The 20,363-nt window shown below is 41.8% G+C and overlaps 1 protein-coding gene across 2 annotated transcripts; it reads left to right on the top strand.

Moving 5' to 3' along the window:
* Positions 1–1,200: 1,200 nt before the first annotated feature.
* On the top strand, positions 1,201–20,157 carry slain1a (SLAIN motif family, member 1a). Of its 2 annotated transcripts, XM_033615598.2 has the most exons (9): positions 1,201–1,840; positions 5,398–5,534; positions 10,375–10,491; positions 12,525–12,635; positions 13,199–13,348; positions 14,030–14,365; positions 16,409–16,597; positions 16,766–17,099; positions 19,281–20,157. In XM_033615598.2, the coding sequence occupies exons 1-9, from the start codon at positions 1,389–1,391 to the stop codon at positions 19,354–19,356; spliced, it is 1,902 nt and encodes a 633-aa protein (XP_033471489.2). In that variant the 5' UTR covers positions 1,201–1,388; the 3' UTR covers positions 19,357–20,157. The 2 variants fall into 2 exon arrangements, with proteins under 2 accessions (XP_033471489.2, XP_033471499.2); XM_033615608.2 differs by lacking the exon at positions 10,375–10,491.
* Positions 20,158–20,363: the final 206 nt, after the last annotated feature.

Genomic DNA, 20,363 nt, shown 5'->3' on the forward strand with positions numbered 1-20,363 from the left:
GATAAAAACGACCTAAAATGACACACAGCAACTTGGGGAAATTTTTTTTCATGTGCACTATGCTTTTAGCTTTGCCTGTGTGCCATCTGCTAACATGAAGGGGGTGGGGTTTATGACCTGTGCTGCAGCCTGCCACCAGGGGGCGATCAAAATGTTTTAGCTTCATTTTGTAGAGATGTCAGGGTTATTATCTTTATATACAGTCCATGGTTTGGAAGGTCTGTTTTCTTTAAGAATCTGCTGAATCACACCATTTATTATATAAATATAAAAAATACTAATATAAATAAATAATTAAGCTTTTCGATGTTAAAGCAATTGGTTGTACTAAACTAATTGGGTTGTCGGATTATGAAAGACTACTCAATAAGGCCAGAGTTGGAACTACTTAAAAAGATGAATGCAAATTGTTGACTTAATTTTCTTAAGTTGAACCAGTGGATTATTTTTTTAAGTGTAAGGATGTGTCTGATTAGTCGACATATTGATTAGGCTAAACATTGCTATCCTCGCTAGTCAGCACCAGAAATACTAGTTGGTTTAACTATTCAAATTCTTATCATTTTATAAAAGATTTATTTCCCTAAAGAATATTGTTTTGATAAGTATTTTTTAGGCTGGGTACAGTATTTTAGACTCAATTTAACATTTAATTTCTTTTTGCTTCTTAAATAAATGAAAAATGATTTAATATTCCTCCATTAAGACATCTTTGACAGAGCATTTGGATGTTCATTTGGGGAAAAAAAATAGAAAATACAATTGAATGTGAATAATTTCTAATTTTCGTTTTATTTTATTTTATATTTTGTTTTTAATATTTATTTATTTTAATTCAACTATATAAAACATTTTAGAGACCTCATGTGTGTCTGGGGAAGGGATATGTTGGTAGGACTTTGACTCAGTATTTATAAAAGTTATCCCTGGCTTTCTTAATAAAGGGGTGTGCTGTGTATATTTATATCTTTATGTACAGTCTATGGTTTGTACTTTGTATTGCAAAAAAACCCCAAACAGATTACATCCACTGTGATTCAACCTGTAATAAGAGACATTTAAAAATAAATAAAACGTGTAAAAGTCATGGAGACACAGATGCTCTTTCTATGCACTGTGTATGTGTCCATAATAAACACTTCCTCAGCGGTGGTGTGATGGGAGTTGAACTCCAAGCTGTTGACCAATCAGATGGAGGCTGTGCAATCATCCCAGCAGCAGCAGCAGCAGCATCAGTGTGTGTGTGTGTTTGTGTGTGTGTGTGTGTGTGTGTGTGTGTGTAGTAGCTTTAAACGGGGGAATCTGGACACCCTCTCTGAATTGAATAGGACCCTCTGCAGGCAGGCAGGCCGTGCTTTCTCTGCCCCTCTCAATGTGCTTTCTACCAAATGGAAGCAGAGGTGTTGAACCCCCAGATGATGGCAGACGTCAATGGCAACAATAAAATCACGAACGCGGAGCTGGAGGTGTTGAAGCTACAGGAATTGGTCCGAAAATTGGAGAAGCAAAACGAACAATTGCGGACCAGAGCGAACGCTGTAAACAATTGCTCCATCGGCCCTCATCTCCAGACCTCGTTGTCGTGTCTGCACGTTGGCACGCCGTGTCCGACGGACCATTTCCCCGCTAAATATGGCATTTCGAGTCCGACACAGACGCATCCGTGCGCCTCCGGACCCCGAGGTTCACCGGAGGAGCCGTTCGCCTATTTCCAGCCGAGCTCGGTGTCTCCTGACGTCGCTGGGGAGGACGGCGTCGCCGCTGGAGGCACAACTGTTTTGGATGAGGTTGAAATTTTGGACCTCAACATCGTGCTCCCTGTCGTGGAGCCTGATAGCTGGTAACCCCTCTGTTTATATTACCCACTCTACTGCTGTGATAAATCAGTGCTCGTGTCTCTGTGACCATCCAGGCCACAGGACTGTGAACTAGCCACAGTTTTGTGACATTATGTGTAATGCAACCCTGCCATGTATCCTCTTATTGATTATAATATTGATTCCCCTCCTGGTGGAGTAGACCTGCAGACACCAGCATTCACAGAGACTTTACAGTAAGAAGAAGAACAAAAACAGATCTGACACAAGCTGAATGCTGTGTGCATGCAGCAGCATAGGTATCTGCTCAGGGTTAGACAGCACTGGGATGAAATTAGAAACAATGACCCCCTTCAGCCTGTGATCAAACAGCTCGGCTTTGTGTATAGTGTTCAGCCCCAGGCTGAGGCTCTGTATCTGCTGACTTGGTAGCTCACACACTGGCATGCTGACTACTGAAGCGCTACCAGCTTTATGTATCTGATGTGATGATGTGGAAAATGTAGCACACAGCTGAATGTAGCACCGGTGCATATCCTCACTCCATTTAACATAACTAAACTGACCCTGAAGTCAGTGTCACATCATGGCCTAGTTGTTGAATAAAGAGTCAGCTCTGCTTGGCTTATATTCTTTTATGTGGGCACAGAGGTGACACATCAGTTTCTCTACAACCCAGTGTGTCATGGTCACACACTCCTATGTATGTGGTGTATTGATTTATTATGTCATTATCAGCAAAATTTAGAATCAGTTACCTTGTTTTATCATCTTTATTTAGTGGTCAGATATGTTCCTGATAAAAGCCAGATCCAGTTTCCAGGAGATAAACTCCATTTCTTTCGTATTTTGTCTTGCTAAGGTACACATTTCTGATGATTTTCAGTCTTGATTAGTGCAGGGTGAATTGGAGTTAATAAAATACCACAATATTTTAAACTAAATATCTCAATGTCGATGTTGCGCCAGTTTTGTTGGGTTGGTTATTGGTGCTTTCACAAAATATTTAGATTTTTGATCATTGGTAAACACGGTGGCTGGGCTCAGACTTTGAGATAGGGTAAGGACCTTGGACATTCAGAGGGAGCTCGGAGTAGAGCCGCTGCTCCTTCGTGTCGAAAGGACTCAATTGAGGTGGTTCGGGCATCTGATCAGGATGCCTCCTTGGTGCGTCCCACTGGTAGGAGGCCCCGGGGCAGACCCAGAACATGCTGGAGGGATTACATATCTCATCTTGCCTGGGAACACCTTGGGGTTTCCCAGGAGAAACTAGAGAGCGTTGTTGGGGAGAGGGACGTCTGGAATGCTTTGCTCGACCCAACTTCAGATAAGCAGTTGATAATGGATGGATGGGATCATTAGTAATGTGGATGTAATATTATAACGGGTTGGCAACCTTTGACCAAAAATACTAATCATAAAAAATCTCTGTGGAGCCGCAAAACATATTTGAGCCTTTTAATGAAGGTAAAACAGTCTATTAAATCTAGCTGATAGGTTACTAATAGTCTAAATGAGCGTATATTCATGTTTTACTACAAGGTGGCTCCTATTTGGTTCTTTAACTTTGTCCGAATTGGCAGTGAAAGCAAACTAATCTGTCCATGTGCTGCTAAATTCTCTATTTTATTCCAAGACATTTACTTTTATGGATTTGGCATCCGTAACCTCAGCAGCTTGGAAGAATCAAGACTAGCCACTGCTATTGAGATTCGGCAAAATTTCAAGGAAGAGGTGCCAGGCAGTAGATATATTCCGCACGTTAGTTGATGAAATGTTGAAACATTTTTAATTTGGTATCGAGGCTTCACATTTTTTACAATTGGAGAATGTACGAATTTCTTTAGGTCGACAACATTGATGTATAGAAATTAAAACGTAAAAAAAAAAAACATTATTCATTTCCATAAAATTTTCTTCGTCAAAGCTACAGGGAGCCACTGGAGAGGGCCTAAAGAGCCACATGTGGCACCAGAGCCGCAGGTTGCCTACCCCTGAGCTAGAACATTCTTATCACTTTAACATAGCCTTTAAACCATGAAAAGAAAACACTTATGATATTACAATATCCACAATCTAGATAAATGAGGAGTTATAGATAACTCCTCATTTCAACTTCAGGAATCAACTGTTCCTCGTCCATGGCAGAGCTCTCAAAGAGAGCAACATAAATTAATAGAAACATGGCATCCAACAAAAGGTCAGCTCAAAACGGCAGCGCTACGTCACTTGCATCCTGTTAGGATATTCCAATAGAGTGTCCAAGGAATGAATCCAGAAATGAGTTAGCATTTTAGCACTCCTGGTTCCCTTGTCTCAAAGTCAATGGGTTTCTTTAAACAGGATTTTGGTAAAATGCCTGAAATAAAGTCTGTGGTTTAACACAAGCTAAAGAGACTTTGACGTTTTGTTCTACAATATAAATTATTTCAGGAAATACCCCACTTGTGAATTTTGAAGCTTTTATGTGTCTTAAAAAAGGAGGATGCTAAGACTACAGAATCATATCATGCCAGCCATGACTTTACAGCCTCATTATGGTAGGGATGTTAAATCATGTGACCATGGTGTAGTTTGTTTATAGCCTAATGGGGGCGACTGTGGCTCGGAGGTAAAGCGGGTCTTCCACTAATCAGAAGTTCAGCGGTTTGATCCCCAGCTCCTCCAGTCCTTGGGCAAGATACTGAACCCCAAATTAGTCCTGATGGCTGTACCATCAGTGAGTGTGACGAATGGGTACTGAGCAGCAGGTGGCACCATGTACAGTAGCCTTGGCCACCAGCGTGTGACTGTGTGTGTGAGTGTTACATATTGTGTAAAAGCACTTTGAGTGGTCGGAAGACTAGAGAAGAGCTATACAAGTGCAGTCCATTAATGTTAGCTTTTTACTTCCTGCATTTGGGCTTCAGAAATAGTAAAAGTTGGGTTTATTTTTGAAGATTATCTTGCTGAATAAAACATGTAAGTATCCTAAACGTTTGTTTGCAATGGATCTTATTTTCAGCAATAATCCAAAGGCTGAAAGCAGAGGTTAAATCAGTTGGATAAAAATTGACAGAAGTGATTAACCCATTATCCAAACAGCTGCTGATTAATCCTGTGTTGACTATCTTATCTGTTAACTGACTGATTGTCTCAGTGCTACAAGTCTCCACCACACACAGTGAGAAGAGATACTGTCTTCCTGTGCCTGACTACAGCAGTCACGTACACACATACCATACATCACTGCTCCGAATGAAGCTGTCACCCCTTGAATTTTTATTATACACTTGGTTTCACAGCTCATGTTGTTGCCAGTAAAATGGCAGTTGCTCTTTGTGGCAACTTTTAGGGTGTATTGGCGTTTAGGTTTTATGAAAATCACTCCTTGTACACCGCCATGGGTGTACCTTTGTAAAATCATGCTTTGCTTTCATATGAGAAATGTTGCCACTGTAAAACTCGTCCCTCCAGATCTTGAGATTTACAGTGAAGCAGCCTCCTGTTCATTTAACTTCATCTCTTGCGGCACGGTATCAATACGTGTTGTGTTGTAAAGGTGTCAGGACTGAATTGTGGGTTGTGCTGTGTGTTGCAGGCTGTACGTGGGTCCCAAAGCCAAGCTGCAGGGCGAGAGCATCCTCAGTCCTCTTCAGTGGTGCAGGCAGGTACTGGACCACCCGGGGCCCGAGGTGGAGCTGGCGAGAATGACCCTCTGCCACAGACTGGACCAAGGTAATGTGTGTTTACCGCTCAGATTATCCTTTCATCTGCAGCCACATCTGGACATCTGTCTCTCTGCCTGCTGACATGTGATCATAAGCCCTGACACACTTCACTCACAAAATGTCTCCACGTGCAGCAGGATTTCAGCCTCAGCCTCTGAGCCGTGGGAGCACTTCTCTGCACGTGGCCCCGTCGTTTCTAACCATTTGACTGTTTAACTCGCTCTCTGTAAATTTATGGGGGTTTAAGTGCGTCAGCCAACTTCCCACAGATGGATTGTTTTCTGTGGTAGTTGGAAGGACTCCCGTTTACACATATCAGTGTCTCCAGAGAACAATTAAGATCAGTTTAAGGGATTTGCTGCTTCTCTGCCGATATAGAAAACAACAATTCCATTTGGAGGAACTCATGCTGTGCTGTTGGATGGCTTTACGCTGTGTTAAGTGGGAAACATTGTAGAGCAGCATAGAAAGGATTAAAAAGCCGTAGTCAAAGTATCACTGTTAAAATGTGCCACCAACAAGTAGTTCTACATGTTTGCTCCATCTGTGACTTTTCATAGGAATGTTGTAACAATTCAAAACAGAAAAATTAAAAGGAATACCTTTCACATTCTTGCCAAGAGTTAGATGAGAAGATACCGCTCTCATGTTTTTTGCGCTGAATGTAGCTGAAGCCAGCAGCAGATTATGCTAGCTTAGCATAAAGATGGGAAACAGGGGGAATCAGCTGGCCTGAGAGGCAACCAGTAACAAATCCAGGAAGTCACTGCTGCCAGAGAATAAATATTCCATATAAGCCCTTAAAGCCACAAATTGATCATCTTAACACTTTGATGTTTGTAGCTTTAGAGGTGCTAGTAGGTGGGTTTTGTTAGGTTTGCCTAATGAAGGTCTAGTTACCAAAACGTTACAGCATCAAAATCATCATTTTTGCAAGTTGAACGGTGTGCGGTTTCTCTGCAAGCTGTGTTCTGCCCATCCTTCTCCTACGCACCCATTTGGAAATAGATGTGCGGAGTATTCCTTTGTTCTAAGGTGGATTTTTTTTACTATCTGATAGAGCCAGGCTAGCTGTTTCCCCTTGTTTGTAGTTTTTATGCTTAGTTAAGACAACTGGCTGCGAGCTCCAGCTTCATATTTAATGTACAGGCATTAACCTTCTTATCAGCCTTTACACACAAGTATTTCATATCATACTCATACTGCAAGCGGTGCGAGTTTGAAACAGTTGCAACAGGTCCATCCGTCGTTGTTGGTATTGGTTGGGGTACCTTAAATTTGGTACTGGTACCCCTGTTACCGTTTTTTCAGTGCTTAAGTTTTTCTGTTATAACAAAAAATAATTTTTGAAGAATAAAACGCTCCTCTGCTCTTTTCTAAACTCGTATTTGCTCGCAATGCTATTAAGCTGTTACTAAAACAATACAGAAAATGAAATACACCAGACGCAGAAACTGGGAAGCAGACACGTTCCGGCTTCGGGGCGTTTCTGCCACCTTGGTGGCTTCATGAAGCTCCATTTCTGGCCTTAGAGCTCTGTAGCTGTGCTTTCAGGCTTCGGGGTGCTTCGCGGCATTTCCATTTCTTATCTAAACCCAGTGTTCTCACCCATTGTTGCACTCAACAAATCCTCCAGAAAGCCAGAACTATTTCAGCTTCTTCTGGACATGTTCTTGCAGATGAATTTTCTCTGTTGCTGTCAGGGTGTTGTTACGCTTTACCTGCTTGTAAAACTGTCATTAAAATCTTTTATTCCCTCTGCTATTCGTCTTTAAATTCTCTGTAGATTTTTGTTTATATTGTTTTTTTATCTCTTTTACGATAATATGCCTATTAATTTTTATTGTTTATAGATTCCTTTATTCCACTGAACTCCTCAGCATTTTTTTTTCAAACAAATTGCCCCTGGTGGGATTGATAAAGTTGTCTGAGTCTTTAGGATATAAAGTAAATCAGTACTTGGCATTAAAAACGTAATTTGACCGGTACCCTTAAAAGTAGTAGTTCAGCACTCAAACCAAGACATGACGTCCGTTGTTCCATACAATCTGATTTGCTGATGCCTTTGTTTGTGGTGCGAAAGCTTGGGAAATTTGACCTTATTCCAAAAAAACACTTTTTCGCCATGTAATATTCATGTTCTGTGTGAAAGTACTCAGGGTCAAAACAACAGTACTAAAAAGATATGAAAAAAAAACCTGATGTGTAAGGCCTTAACTCTTGTCAAGAAAGCAAATAATGGTATTTCTCACAATGCTAACTGTTCCTTTAAATTTAAATGTAGCACAATTGTTCACGCAAGAATCCATTTAAGTCCATAAACTTTACCACGAAACCAACATTAGTCATCTAAAAATAAAAATTTCCTGCTTATATCCAACCTTGATGAATACCTCTCTTTAGGAAATGTGTCTTACACAGAACTTTTACAGGCACACTAGTGTCCTGGCTTTGAGTCTTGTCCTGGTTTTGATCATGTTTATAATATACTGCCACATTTACATGGTTATTCAGCTCCTTGAATACATTATTGTAACATATCCAGGTGACTGATGGTCCATCTGTGGTGTTGCAGTCTTTGACTCATCCACTTCACACAGTAAACTGGTAAATCTCTGCACCGTCTGAGTCACCTCAGCAGTTAAGGATGAATCCACTTTCGCTTATAACAGGGGTTTCCTTCTCCATCTTATCATCAGCTGTGGAGAGCAAAGCTATACTCCTACTTTCATTTTTCATTTTAGCACGTAGACTATTGTTACATAATTTACCACCATATTTTGTTGTTTTCTGACTAAAAATAACAAGCTGAGGACGCACCTGCGCTCACGGCAGACCTGGATACAGCCTCTACATGCTTCTCAGCATATTGTTCGTTTGAGTCTATGTGATATTTATATGCAGTAACACTTCACCAGGATACTTTACAAGAGCCCTTCACAACCAGGATACTAGTGTGCTACTTAGTGACATTTGGCTGCTTGACACAGTTTTTTCGATTTGGTGCTTTTACAGTTCCTACCCTCGTGCACGGGGATATGGTTGCTATAGAAACCATGCTTACATTAACTGGGTTTTTGAGGCAGATTTTCTCAGCGCTCGCTGCTCAAACAGCCTGTACAAGAGACTCTTGTACTGCTGCACGCATGACTATAGACCGTGTGTATGTGCCTGTGTGTGTGCTTTGATTTTCATATTTAAAACGAGGTGTTTCTGAGATCAGTCATCCTTACACTGTGGATTTGTTGTGTCCAAACTGTGATTCAATGATGCAGATTTGTTAGTGTTTGTTTGGATGTTCATTAGAGAGTGTGTGTACGGTTCAAGGTCCTCTCCTCTCTCTAAAAAGCTGTATTCAGAGAAGGTTGGCTCTCCTCCTCTGGGTCATGAATACATCCTTGTCTCTGAGCTCCAGTTGCTTTTGTTTGTGCAACTTGCTGTGAATGCGAGTTTTATCCAGAAGCGGTTGAGCCTAATTGTGTCAGGAATGCCAAATGCGCCACTCTGTCAGGTGTGTGCGCCCCTGACTACCAATCAGAGGGGGTCAACTCAGTATTTACAAACATTATCTAATGTCAGTCATGTCACTTCAGGCCACATTTACTCACTGCTAACCAGCATTAAAGGAATGCTTCACCCAGAAAATGATTATTTGTATATCAATTACTCACCCAGTCAGTACGTTTACATGCTCAGTTAAGTGAAGCTACAGTTATAACTCAACTAGGTCATTTAACTGGACTACTGTCAAGCACAGGAGGGGAACTGATTTATAGACCGATGTCCAACTACGATAGGTGTCGATATGCCCCCTTTCAGCTTGTTAGTATTGGACATTTTTACGGTTGACCTATTACATCAGACCAAACAATGGACAAACAAGTTAGCTGTGGTTAGAAACTGGTATCATGGTGGACAGCTTTACAGTTCTTGTACATCTTGTCCGTTACAATGTTGATTTCGCAGTGTTGTTACCAGCTTCTTCTTCTGTTTAATGCTTTCGACTTCCGGGGCAGAAACTGTGGAGCATGTGCAGAGCGTCAAGGCCACTTTAGGTCTTTTGAGAAATTCAGTTTTGTGCGATTTCAGTCAGACAAACATGTTTACACTTGATATACAAATGATCATTTTGTGGACTAGGTATTCTTTTACTTGGTGAAAAAGCAGAGTACCACTTTCCAATGAGGCATAGGCTACTTTGTAAAGAGTTTATAAGTTGTAACTAATTGCTTTAATTGTCAATTATAGATAGTTGATAAGTTATTAATAAGACATTATTTGAGCTGACAGACAAAGCCAAAATCAATCCTGCTTTGCATATCAGTGTTTCACTCACCCTACTGATCTATAAACTAAATTAACTATGTTTAAATCAATTATTTAAAGCCATTAGTTACAACATATAAACTGCTAATAAAATATATGTTATGACAAGGTTGTCATGAGATTAATACAGCAGAAAAAAAGTCAAATTTAGGCTGTATAAATGTGACCTCCTCACCCCAAAGTGGACCATAGTAGATCTAATTCTGATTTTGGGAATGGGTTGTAGCCTACATGCACAATCCCTGCTTATCCCAAGATCCCTCCAAAAAAAACCCTGCAGTTTAGCCCAATAAGCTGCAGTGGTAAGCTAAACCTCATCTTACTGTATCAGCCTCTTCTGTCCGAGCCGTGACCCAATCATTTAAAACATCAATACTGATCTGTAAAGAGCAGATTAACATTTGGCCAGAGTGTGTTAGAGTCATCATTGTGCTTTATGTGTGTGAGTGTGTTTGTATGTGTGTGTTTCACGTGATAAAGCAATCAGACTAACATGTCCTTCGCTGCAATCTTGTGTCCAGCTAAGCGGTGGCGAGGAGTCTCCTCCGTCCGTCCCTACAGCTGCATAGAGGGGCTCTCCACCCTCAGCTGCCCCGTCCTGCCTTACACTAAACCTGCTGCACTAACCGAGTCCCCAGGTAACACAAACATGTACTACTGTACACATGCATATAACTAACTGCTAACCACTGAAGAGTCACTCTAACTTCTGATAGGCTTCTGAGGATTGTGTATAGATGTCACAAGTTTCAGTATTTATCTAGTGCTGTTAGAGGCTAATGGTTACTAATCTGTTTTGTGGCTTAATCGGGATGACTGGCCTTAAGTTCATTCATTGTTGTCTGTAGATCCCATACCTTGAGATGGGTGTCTATTTCTTTAACACATATCTGCTGATTTTGGCATTTGTTTTAGTACTGCAACATTTAATTGAGTCAGTGAACTTATAAGTGGAGTTTTAAAATGATTTTGAAATTTAATATAGCCTCACAGGACTCCCTTAAAATTGTGTATGGGCAATTTAGAGTCACCAGTTAACCTGTATGTCTTTGGACTATGGGAGGAAGCTGGAGTACCTGTAGAAAACCCACGCTGACATGCTGCTTATTATATAACTGTAAATAGTAGTAGTAGTATGTTTTATTCAGTCATCATCATCACATACAACATAGGAACATACACAGATTTTCACAACAACAATAATAATCATAAATATAAACATTCTAGGTAACACACAAAAAAATGCTAATTAATATATGATGGTAATGACTGAAATCAACTATTCCATACGTGAAATATTGTATAAAAATATAGCAACTATCAAAATTGTTAAAGTAATATTTTTTAATTTTCTTTGGTATTTTTTGTTACATACAGATATGCAGTGATGATTGCTGGGAAATATGTATGTTGATGTTAACCAATGTCACGTTTTTGACATATGCACAATAGCGTGCACTAGGGCCCATATTAACTACCTTGTGCCACTGAACTAACCTAATACTGAATGTGTGTTATTCAGTCTAGATCAATGGTTGCCAACTGGTGGGTCCTGGGTCCATTCATTAAAAAACACACTTTATTTTGAAGTGCAGTGAGTTTCCGGCACAGAGCTTTTACTCTGAAGTGCTGTTTCCTGCTGGAGAGTGAGTGACTAACGGAAAGCTACATATAGAGACGGCAAACTAGCTCAACGACATGGCCACACACAAGTATGATGCTGAATACACTGAATTGTTTGGCCCTTGAACAAATGACTATGGAGGAATCTGGACCCCGTGTGGCTGGACCAGTTGGGAACCACTGGTCTAATTTGCCTGATTTTTCAAGCTTCAGAAATAAAACTCGCCCATATTTTGCCACTCAGTCCAGCTTCTCATTGTCATCAAACCAAAAATGTTCAGGACTTTTGTTCTGCATACCAAGTTTTTAGGGAGCTCCAAAGCCTCACACTGCTGCTAGTATTGTTGGTGACTCTTAGTCTTGTAAATTTTTGTTTAACCAGGGTAGTTTCAGTAAGTGCTGTCTTTTTTTTGGAAAGTCCCTCTCCACATTCACACAGTCACACCTCCGAACTGCTCAGCACAGCCACAGTCTGATCTGTTGGCCTCTTTTTCCCCACCCAGTTTTATCCTGCCAGTGTGGGGACTCAAGCCTGCTTTTCTAACCCTCAGACTGCTGCTGCCCTCATTCCAAAATCTAACCAAACAAAACAACAGAAATGCTCACAGGATGTTCAAATGAAGGCTAATTATTTCACATTTTGCCCTGAGATTTAAAGTCAATTAAACTTTAGACATAACGATCTTCATTGCTCAAATCAAACCAACTCTTTCCTTAAACTCATTGCTCCATTTCAAATCCAAAGTAATAAGAACGCCGAGCCAAAACCTTCTGTTGCTTCCAAAATACTTTTGTAGCTCTCGGTATAAACATAACCCAGATTCTTAAACAACCTGTTACTTGCAGTTTAAAATCAGATTACAGCAGATTCCGGGGTAGAGATTATCAGGCCATACCCTCGGACAGATGGAGACAAGCGAGCTCCACCAGAAGCCTGTCCATCCATATTTTATACCAACACAAATGTCAGTGAGTTTCGGTTGAGCTTTGATTTTCATGTTAAGGGCATCACATGATTGAAATTTCTGTGTGTTTCTCTCCTTTCAAGCTCCTTTGCCATCACCTGCTCAGTCTTTTCTCCAGCCGACTCTCCCACTCAGGGCCAGCTGCAGCCTCGGTGACAGAGCACCCACCTTCCTATCAAACTCCGCTCTCCACAGTAAGACCTCACTGTCAATATGTGCTCTCTACTCTGTCATTCATTTCTGCGGTTGTATCTGGTGTGAGTCAGCATCCATCTGTAGTGGTTATCTACACTTAAATGTCACATTTGTATGGAAATATGTGTCGAGCGCCTGTATCACATATTGTTAAAATCAAAGCAGTTGGACTGTTCTGAAATCTGAAGTTTAGGTCATGTACAGCAAAGGAGTTAAGTACAATTCTAAGATGTAATATGTGTAAAGATCCTTGCCAGGTTTTAGTCTTAAGTCTCAAGCCCCAGTACCACTTTCGGTATGGTACCTTTGGGACCAAAACCCTTCAGTCATGGTACCTAGACCGTTACAACACACAACTCAGCCCTGAGCAGAGTGACTGTCCTCTATTGACAATCGACAGACTGCAGTGTTCACAGCTCCACCTTTTAGTACCAGATCTGTGTGCTAGGTACCCCAACAGAGGGGGGACCAAAAATGGGGACCGTATGGAACAGTACCATTGGTAACATCCACAACTTTTCACAGTGGAAAACAGATGTGGCTCTCCTGTGTGTGTTTTCAGATGTAGGTCGCCGGCATGCGGCTGTCAGCCCCCAGTCTTCCCTGGACAGCGAGGTGGGTGCGTCAGAGCTGGAGGACGACTCCATCTCTATGAGCTACAAACTGCAGGACATGACAGACGTGGAGGTCATGGCACGGATTCAGGAGGAGAGTGAGTCAGTCACATCTACATCTAAATGTCTTGTAGACAATACAGGGGGGAAACTACAGCCACAGAAAACAAAATACATACTTTGTGAAAAATGACCTGAGGTTTGAAGCATGAATGTTGCTTTGAAAACCTTGGGAGTGAGAGGCAAATGGTTTCAAGAATTACGATTTCTTACAAAAATAGGCTCCCCAGGTTGCTGCTCTTTGTTTGTCGCTGTAGAGAGCACAGGTAACGGTTGTTGACAATGTTCACATCATTGAACTTCAGTGTTTGTGTGAGCCAAGACTAAAATCTTACAATTATGAAAAAGAATGACTTTAGCCAGCTCGCACTGATTAATGACCACCTTGAACCACGCAGTCAAGCTCACAGTAGCGTGCCACAACTGAGGTAAATGATTTTACTCCAACACTGGAAATTTCTCTGCGGCAGTGAAATAGCTTGAACAATCATTTGGTGCAGGGCTGGCACAAGATAAACGTTTGACCTTTGAGCAGTTAAACCTGAGTTGACAGTAATATCTTGATGTGTGTTGTTTAATTATGCATGAGATTTCAGGAGAAACATATCCGTCTGGTCTGCCGATACATTCCCTGAATAATGGATGAGTGAGAATGTATCATATACTCCACGAGTTTGAGATTTTCCACAGATAAAAGCATTGATCTGTCCCTGCTGTAGGTCTCCGACAGGACTACGCCTCTACCTCACAAACCGCCACAGCCAGCCGTCGCAGCTCCAGCTTCTCCTTACACTCCCTCAGGCGCAGCGAGATGGATCTGGAAGAGGAGGACGAGGAAGACGAGGGTTACGACCAGCTCCCTCCTCCCCAGCCTCGACTGTTCCGCACGGGGTCTATGCAGCGGGGCAGCCTGCCCCACTCTCACACTTTCTCCAGTATCAGAGACTGCAGACGCAGCTCGATCACACCTCAGTTTTCACTCAGTGGACTCTCCCAGTACTCTGGACCCTCCAGCCTGAGCACAGACACACAAACAGCGTACAGGAATAGCACAGGTGAGTGTTTAATGAATCCATAGCCCACATGCAGTTGTAAGATCACTAAATGTCCACCTAAATAACATTGTGGCTACACATGTTGAGATATAAAGTGTCCCACTTCAGACTGACAGCATCTTGACAGAATCACCACGTTCAAGACGTCCTTAATTTCTGACCAGACAGTTTCAGTGTGTGCCAAGGAGGATTTAGAGCGCTCTTGGTTACGGGATCTAAAAAGCACCCTCAGTTTGGGGTCAGTGTGTCAGTTTGCTCTGTTCTACCAATTGCATGACAGGTTGTCATTTAGTGGTGCATATTTGAATTTTTATCCCTATTAAAATGTTCACATGCCACACATTTTTTGAGTTTAAGTCAGAAGGAGTGATTTTAAAAACATTTGCTGCCTCATCACTAGTTAGATGCCGGGTTCCTGCAGCATGAGGCAAGGTAGATTTAAGACTTTTTAAAAACTTTTTAATGACACTTGGAACTAAATTTAAAATCATTTTTACAATAACCAAAGTTGAGGGAAAAAAACACGAACCAACATCAGTTACTTATGGTCAGGACATCCAGCCATTCATTTTCAACCGCTTATACAAAGCCAGGTCGAGGGGGCAGCAGGCTGAGCAAAGCACCCCAAACGTCCCTCTCCCCAGCAACACTTTGCAGCTCCTCCTGGGAGATCCCAAAGCACACCCAGGCCAGACGAGATATGTAATCTCTTCAGTGTGTTCTGGGTCTGCTCCGGGGGCCTCCTACCAGTTGGATGTGCCCGACACGCCTCTAACAGGAGGCACCCAGGAGGCATCCTCATCAGAGGCCAGAAACACCTCAACTGAGCCCTTTCGACATGAAGGAGCAGCAGCTCTACTCTGAGCTCCCTCCGGATGTCTGTATCAGCGACCTCATTCTTTCAGTCGCTACCCAGAGCTCATGACCATAGGTGAGGGTTGGGATGTAGATGGACCAGTAAATCGAAAGCTTTGCCTTCTGGCTCAGCTCCCTCTTCACCACAATGGTCAGGCGTATGACTGCATCTCTGCAGATGCCGCACCAAACCGCCGATCCATCTCACGCTCCATTCCATCCTCACTTGTGAACAAGACCCCGAGATACTTGAACTCCCTTGCTTGGGGCAGCAACTGGGAGTAATCTGTTTTCTGACAGTCAGAGTCCCGTCATATTGTCTTTTGTTGCAAGTCCAACAAAGCTGATAGATGTCAGGGTCCGCCCAAGATGCCAGTGCATGGCTCTGGTGTAATATCACAGTTATATACTTCTGAGAAGCACTTAAAGATATCTGACCAGAACTTATTTAGCTTGAGGCTAGACCAGAAGAGGTAGCCCAAGGTGCCCTCTGCTGATTTACATTTTGGAGAAAGTGGACTGAGGCATAAAAGGAGTGTGATTTAGCACAGGAGTAGGGCAGCCTACTTTAAACTGAATAAAGTTGGTGTCCAGAGTTTATGGAGGGGGGTAAGTTTCCCGGGTTTCATCACCAACTGTGATGCCAAAGTCTGTCCTACATGTTTCCTTCAAATACTGTGCACAGACCGAATTATAAGCTGCGAAGAGATCAACAAACTGAGAGAGATCCGGGGCTGACATGATGCTTTGATCTACGTTTGATTATACAGAGTGACCAGTCATCTCTTTTTCCCTTTAAAAATTACAAGCTGTGGTATAACAGGTTATTTGCTGGATTATTTATGTGCCAGAAGTAGTGACTTTCGTATTCCCTCAAATGTCAAACTATTTCTTTAAAGTCCCGGTACAGTCTGTGCTGTGAGGTATTTTCTAGTAAAATGGAATATTTGAGCGGTGTAAAGTGACAAGAGGGATTTTAATCAAATCCTTAGAACAGCAAAACATATTTGAATAAAGGTAATAGCCTATTAAGTCTAAATAAGCCCGTAACCAGTTAACACCAGGACACAGGGTTAAAACTGTGAAAATGTATTTTTTAATGTTGGAACTGTGAGTGAAAAACTTCCAAAGCTCCACTGGAGTTGATGCCTACAATACCTGATGTGGTTTGTTGATGTGGTTGCATAGACAAGCTACGGAGAAGCATGCCCAACCTGATCCGAGCTCCCAGCATGCCCAGTGTTCCCAGCATTCCGTGTTTGGCATCCCCCGTCAACCCACCCTCCCACAGCCCCTCCTCTTTGCCAATGATATCCTCCCTCCGGAGCAGCCAGAGCTTTGACTCTTCCAGTGGGCTTGCACGACTCCAGTCCTCCAGTAAGACTCTCTTCCTCAGGTCTATGAATAAATCAGCCGGCTCATTTTTATTCATGAGTAAATGTGGATCTCTGTTTTCTGATCGCATGGCAGTTTCAAATTCAGTAATTGCAGTTCTGTCACTGATGTTAGACTTTCTTTCATCTAACAACCCTCTCGCTGTTTCAGTTCCCTCCCCAGGCCAGCTCAGCCAGCGAGTCCAGAGCGTAGGGAACTTCCCCACCACTCCCCGACACCCGCTAAAAGCCACAGCCTACGTGAGCCCCACGGTGCAGCAGGGCCCCACCTCCACCTCGCTGTCCAGCTCCGTCAGTCTACACTCCATCCCCAGCAGTGCTGCGCTGCCTCAGCCCCTCAAACCCAGCAGCAGTTTGGTACCACAGCCCCTAAAAGCCAGCGCCAACCAAGCAGCTGTCACCCGCAGCTCTCTTCCTCGCCCGGCGTCCTTTGTGGGAACAGGTGGAATTCCACGTGCAAGCAAAATCACCCAACCCACACGCAGGTGAGGGCAGATATACTGACTAGTGTGTGTAAAGGTCTAGTGTGTAGAATTTAGTGGTCAGGTTGCAGATTACAACCAATTAAGACTTCTCCTGTGTGCCAAGCGTGTAGCAGAACTACGATGGCTGACATGAAAATGCAAATGGCCATATCTTGAGCTAGCGTTTGGTGTGTCCATTCTGGGCCACCTTAAAAACAACATGGTGGAGTCCATGGAAGAACACCCACTCTGTATGTAGATAAAAAATGGCTCATTATAAGTTAACAAAAACATGACGATTCTTATTTCAGGTGATTATAAATTAATGAAAACATAGTTATGAATATTATTCACCATTTCTCCCATAAATCCCACTAAATCCTACAAACTGGACCATTAATATGACTCAGTCTGCAAAACCTGGAAGCATGATGCATTTTGAAACTGGGTTAGGAGCTGTGTCCCAAATTCCATACTGCATACTAATTTTAAACAAGTTTTAGTTTGCAGTGTGTTCATACAAGAAAACTGACAAGTGTACTTAAAACAGTATGAGTACGAAAGGACCCTTCATTTCTGTGTGTACTGTTCTCCCACAATGCAATGCACAAAAGAAAGGAAGGACCAACACAAAGCTGGGATAGTTCAGATCTTCTGAGGTGGGGTTGTTCGAGGCACTTATCCATAGTCAGTGTATTACAAGCTGTAGATGTCAGTCGGCATGACCCCAGTTTGAAAAGCTGGCAGGAGTAGAAGGTAAGCATTGCACTCTTGTGGACGGGGGCAGCAGCAAAATGTATTTTAGCCACATGAAAAAAGTCCTACCTAAAAAAAAACAATATCATGTTAAGTGTGCATTATATTTAGAATATTTTTACTGCTTTACCTTACTGTCAGACGGCCCAATTTGTGAGGGAAGCTGTTAACAGCATTAGCTCTCATGCTCTCGTCAAAGCCACCAGACTCCATTGACAAAAACAGTAATTTAAGCTCGCTGAACACAGGAGCTGCTGGTCTACCGCTGCCTCAATAAGGTGGTTGGTTTGTGTTACAGTGTAACTTTGGTGAATCCAAAAAAGCCATTTTAACACCAAAGTCAAGCAATAACACAAACAAACAAACAAACTGATCGAGGCAAGGTTACAACAGCAGCTCCTGTGTTCAGTGATGTTAAATTACTGTTTTTCTGAGTGGAGTCTGGCTTTGAAGACAGCAATATAACAACCTCAGTATCTCACAGGGAAACCCCTGTCTGGCGGCAAAGTATAGCAGTGAAAGTATTCTCAATACAGTGCACACCTAAACTAATATTGATATTTTTGGGTCGGACCTGTTGTAGGAGACTACACTACATATTGCTGCTGCCCCTGTCCACAGCAGAACATTGCTTGGCTTCTCTGTTGGTACTCCCGCGTGCTTCTCCAAAGTGGGGCCGTGCTCGATATTTACTGTATATAATACCGCTGCCTGGCTAGTACATTACTTGCTTAAACATATTTTCATATTTTTCTTAGCTATTTTTCTTAGCTCTTAATTTCTTTTTTGAATATTGTATTGTTATTGTTGTCTTATTTTCATGCACTTTGTCAAGCACTTTGTAACCTTGTTTAGATAAGTGCTACAAAAATAAATTCATTATAATTATTATATAATTAGTAATACAGTAATACGTTAAATATGTGACAGTATACAATGTAGAGTAATATATAGTGCATTCTGTATTATCAGTTGATTAATCAACTCATCATTTTGATAAAAAAAACACAAATAACAACTATTTTGATCATTGATTTTTTTTTAAGTCGTTCTTTGAGCAACAGTGTTAAACATTTGATTGTTTCAGATTTTCATCTGTGAGAATTTGCTGCTTTCCTTGGTATTACATTATCGTAAATTAAATATTTTGGGCTTTTGAGCTGTCGCTCGAACAAAATAAGACATTTAATAATGTCATCTTGTGCTGTGGGATATTGAGATGGAGATTTTTCATTGATTTCTGATGTTTTATAGACCAAATGAAAAAATGTAGTATGAAACTGGGACACATGTTTAAATATTTACACTGATCGTCCTGAGGGAGGTGCTGCAGTTTAAGGTCAGACTTCGAAAGGGAAACTAAACCAGTCTGTCTATGATACTTTAGGGGGGTAGTGCATCTTTTAAATATAGGTGTTTAATCAACTTGTTTCTGTCTGTGTGCAGTTTGCTGACTCCTCCAAAGAGCCTGGCTGCCCTGAGCGCCCTGAGGGATGGCAGCTGGAAAGACGGCTGCTACTGAACCCAAATAAACTGAAGTTCAAGAGGTGCACAGGGTAACGCTGCATGGGATCCAACTGATTTAAAGTGTTGCCGTCAGGAGGGCCCAGTTTTGGGCTGCGACCCAAGACAGAGTGACTGTTAACATTTCTAAAGGGCACTACCCTTCACTGAAGGACAGGGCAGACACTGAGAACAGCGCTGGTCCAGCAGGCTGGATCTTTACATTACTACCTGCTAAAAACACAGACTGACTCGTTACGAAACAACCTGGCAATATTCTGATAATCAGCTGTTAAATGTGAATTGGATCTTCTTTGATATGTGTTTTTTGATTTGTCATTGTGGATAGTTAAGGCTTTCATTCGACAGAATGAAAATTTCTCTCCAGTTGAAAGCTTAGAAAAGAATAGCCCATGCTTTTGTACATGCTTTTAATGATTTCTTATGACTAATTTTGCAATTATTGATTTTTGTCGGACTGTGGTGTCAGATATAAAGTTGAACCTGGAAGTTTTGTTACATCCTGTGCCTGTTTAAAAAGTAGTGTAAGTCATGTTATATTTATTGGCTAAACCTCACAGCACTTTGATCAGAATAATGATTAATACATTAAGGTAATTTGCTTTGTTTCTTCGCTAAAGTAAGTGCACACACATTATCTTTTCTTTCCATTATTGTTTACATAAGAGCAGAGATTTTTAATGTTCTTTGATAAACAAAATCGCTGCAATGATATTGCACAAAGAGCCCTGATGCTTTTTATGGATGACAAGAATTTAAAGAGGAGGTGAATTTTTAAAGTGAATAAAAGCCTTTCAAAATATCTTTCTGTCTGTCTTAATATGGTTATCCCAGCTAACACTGGGCAAGAGGCGGGGTACACCCTGGACAGGTCACCAGACTATTACAGGGCTGACACATAGAGACAGACCACCATTCACCAATTAACCTGCATGTCTTTGGGCTGTGGGAGGAAGCTGGAGTACCCAGAGAAAACCCACGCTGACATGGGGAGAACATGCAGAT

The sequence above is a fragment of the Epinephelus lanceolatus genome, chromosome 14, assembly GCF_041903045.1.
Source record: "Epinephelus lanceolatus isolate andai-2023 chromosome 14, ASM4190304v1, whole genome shotgun sequence".
Taxonomy (NCBI): Eukaryota; Metazoa; Chordata; class Actinopteri; order Perciformes; family Serranidae; genus Epinephelus; species Epinephelus lanceolatus.

Excerpts from the sequence above, each read along its gene's own strand:
- slain1a (XM_033615598.2), top strand. The coding sequence starts at position 1,389 with ATGGAAGCAGAGGTGTTGAACCCCCAGATGATGGCAGACGTCAATGGC. Across the intron at positions 5,535-10,374 it reads CTGCCACAGACTGGACCAAG|CTAAGCGGTGGCGAGGAGTC; the intron begins GTAATGTGTGTT and ends TCTTGTGTCCAG. Across the intron at positions 17,100-19,280 it reads ATCACCCAACCCACACGCAG|TTTGCTGACTCCTCCAAAGA; the intron begins GTGAGGGCAGAT and ends GTCTGTGTGCAG.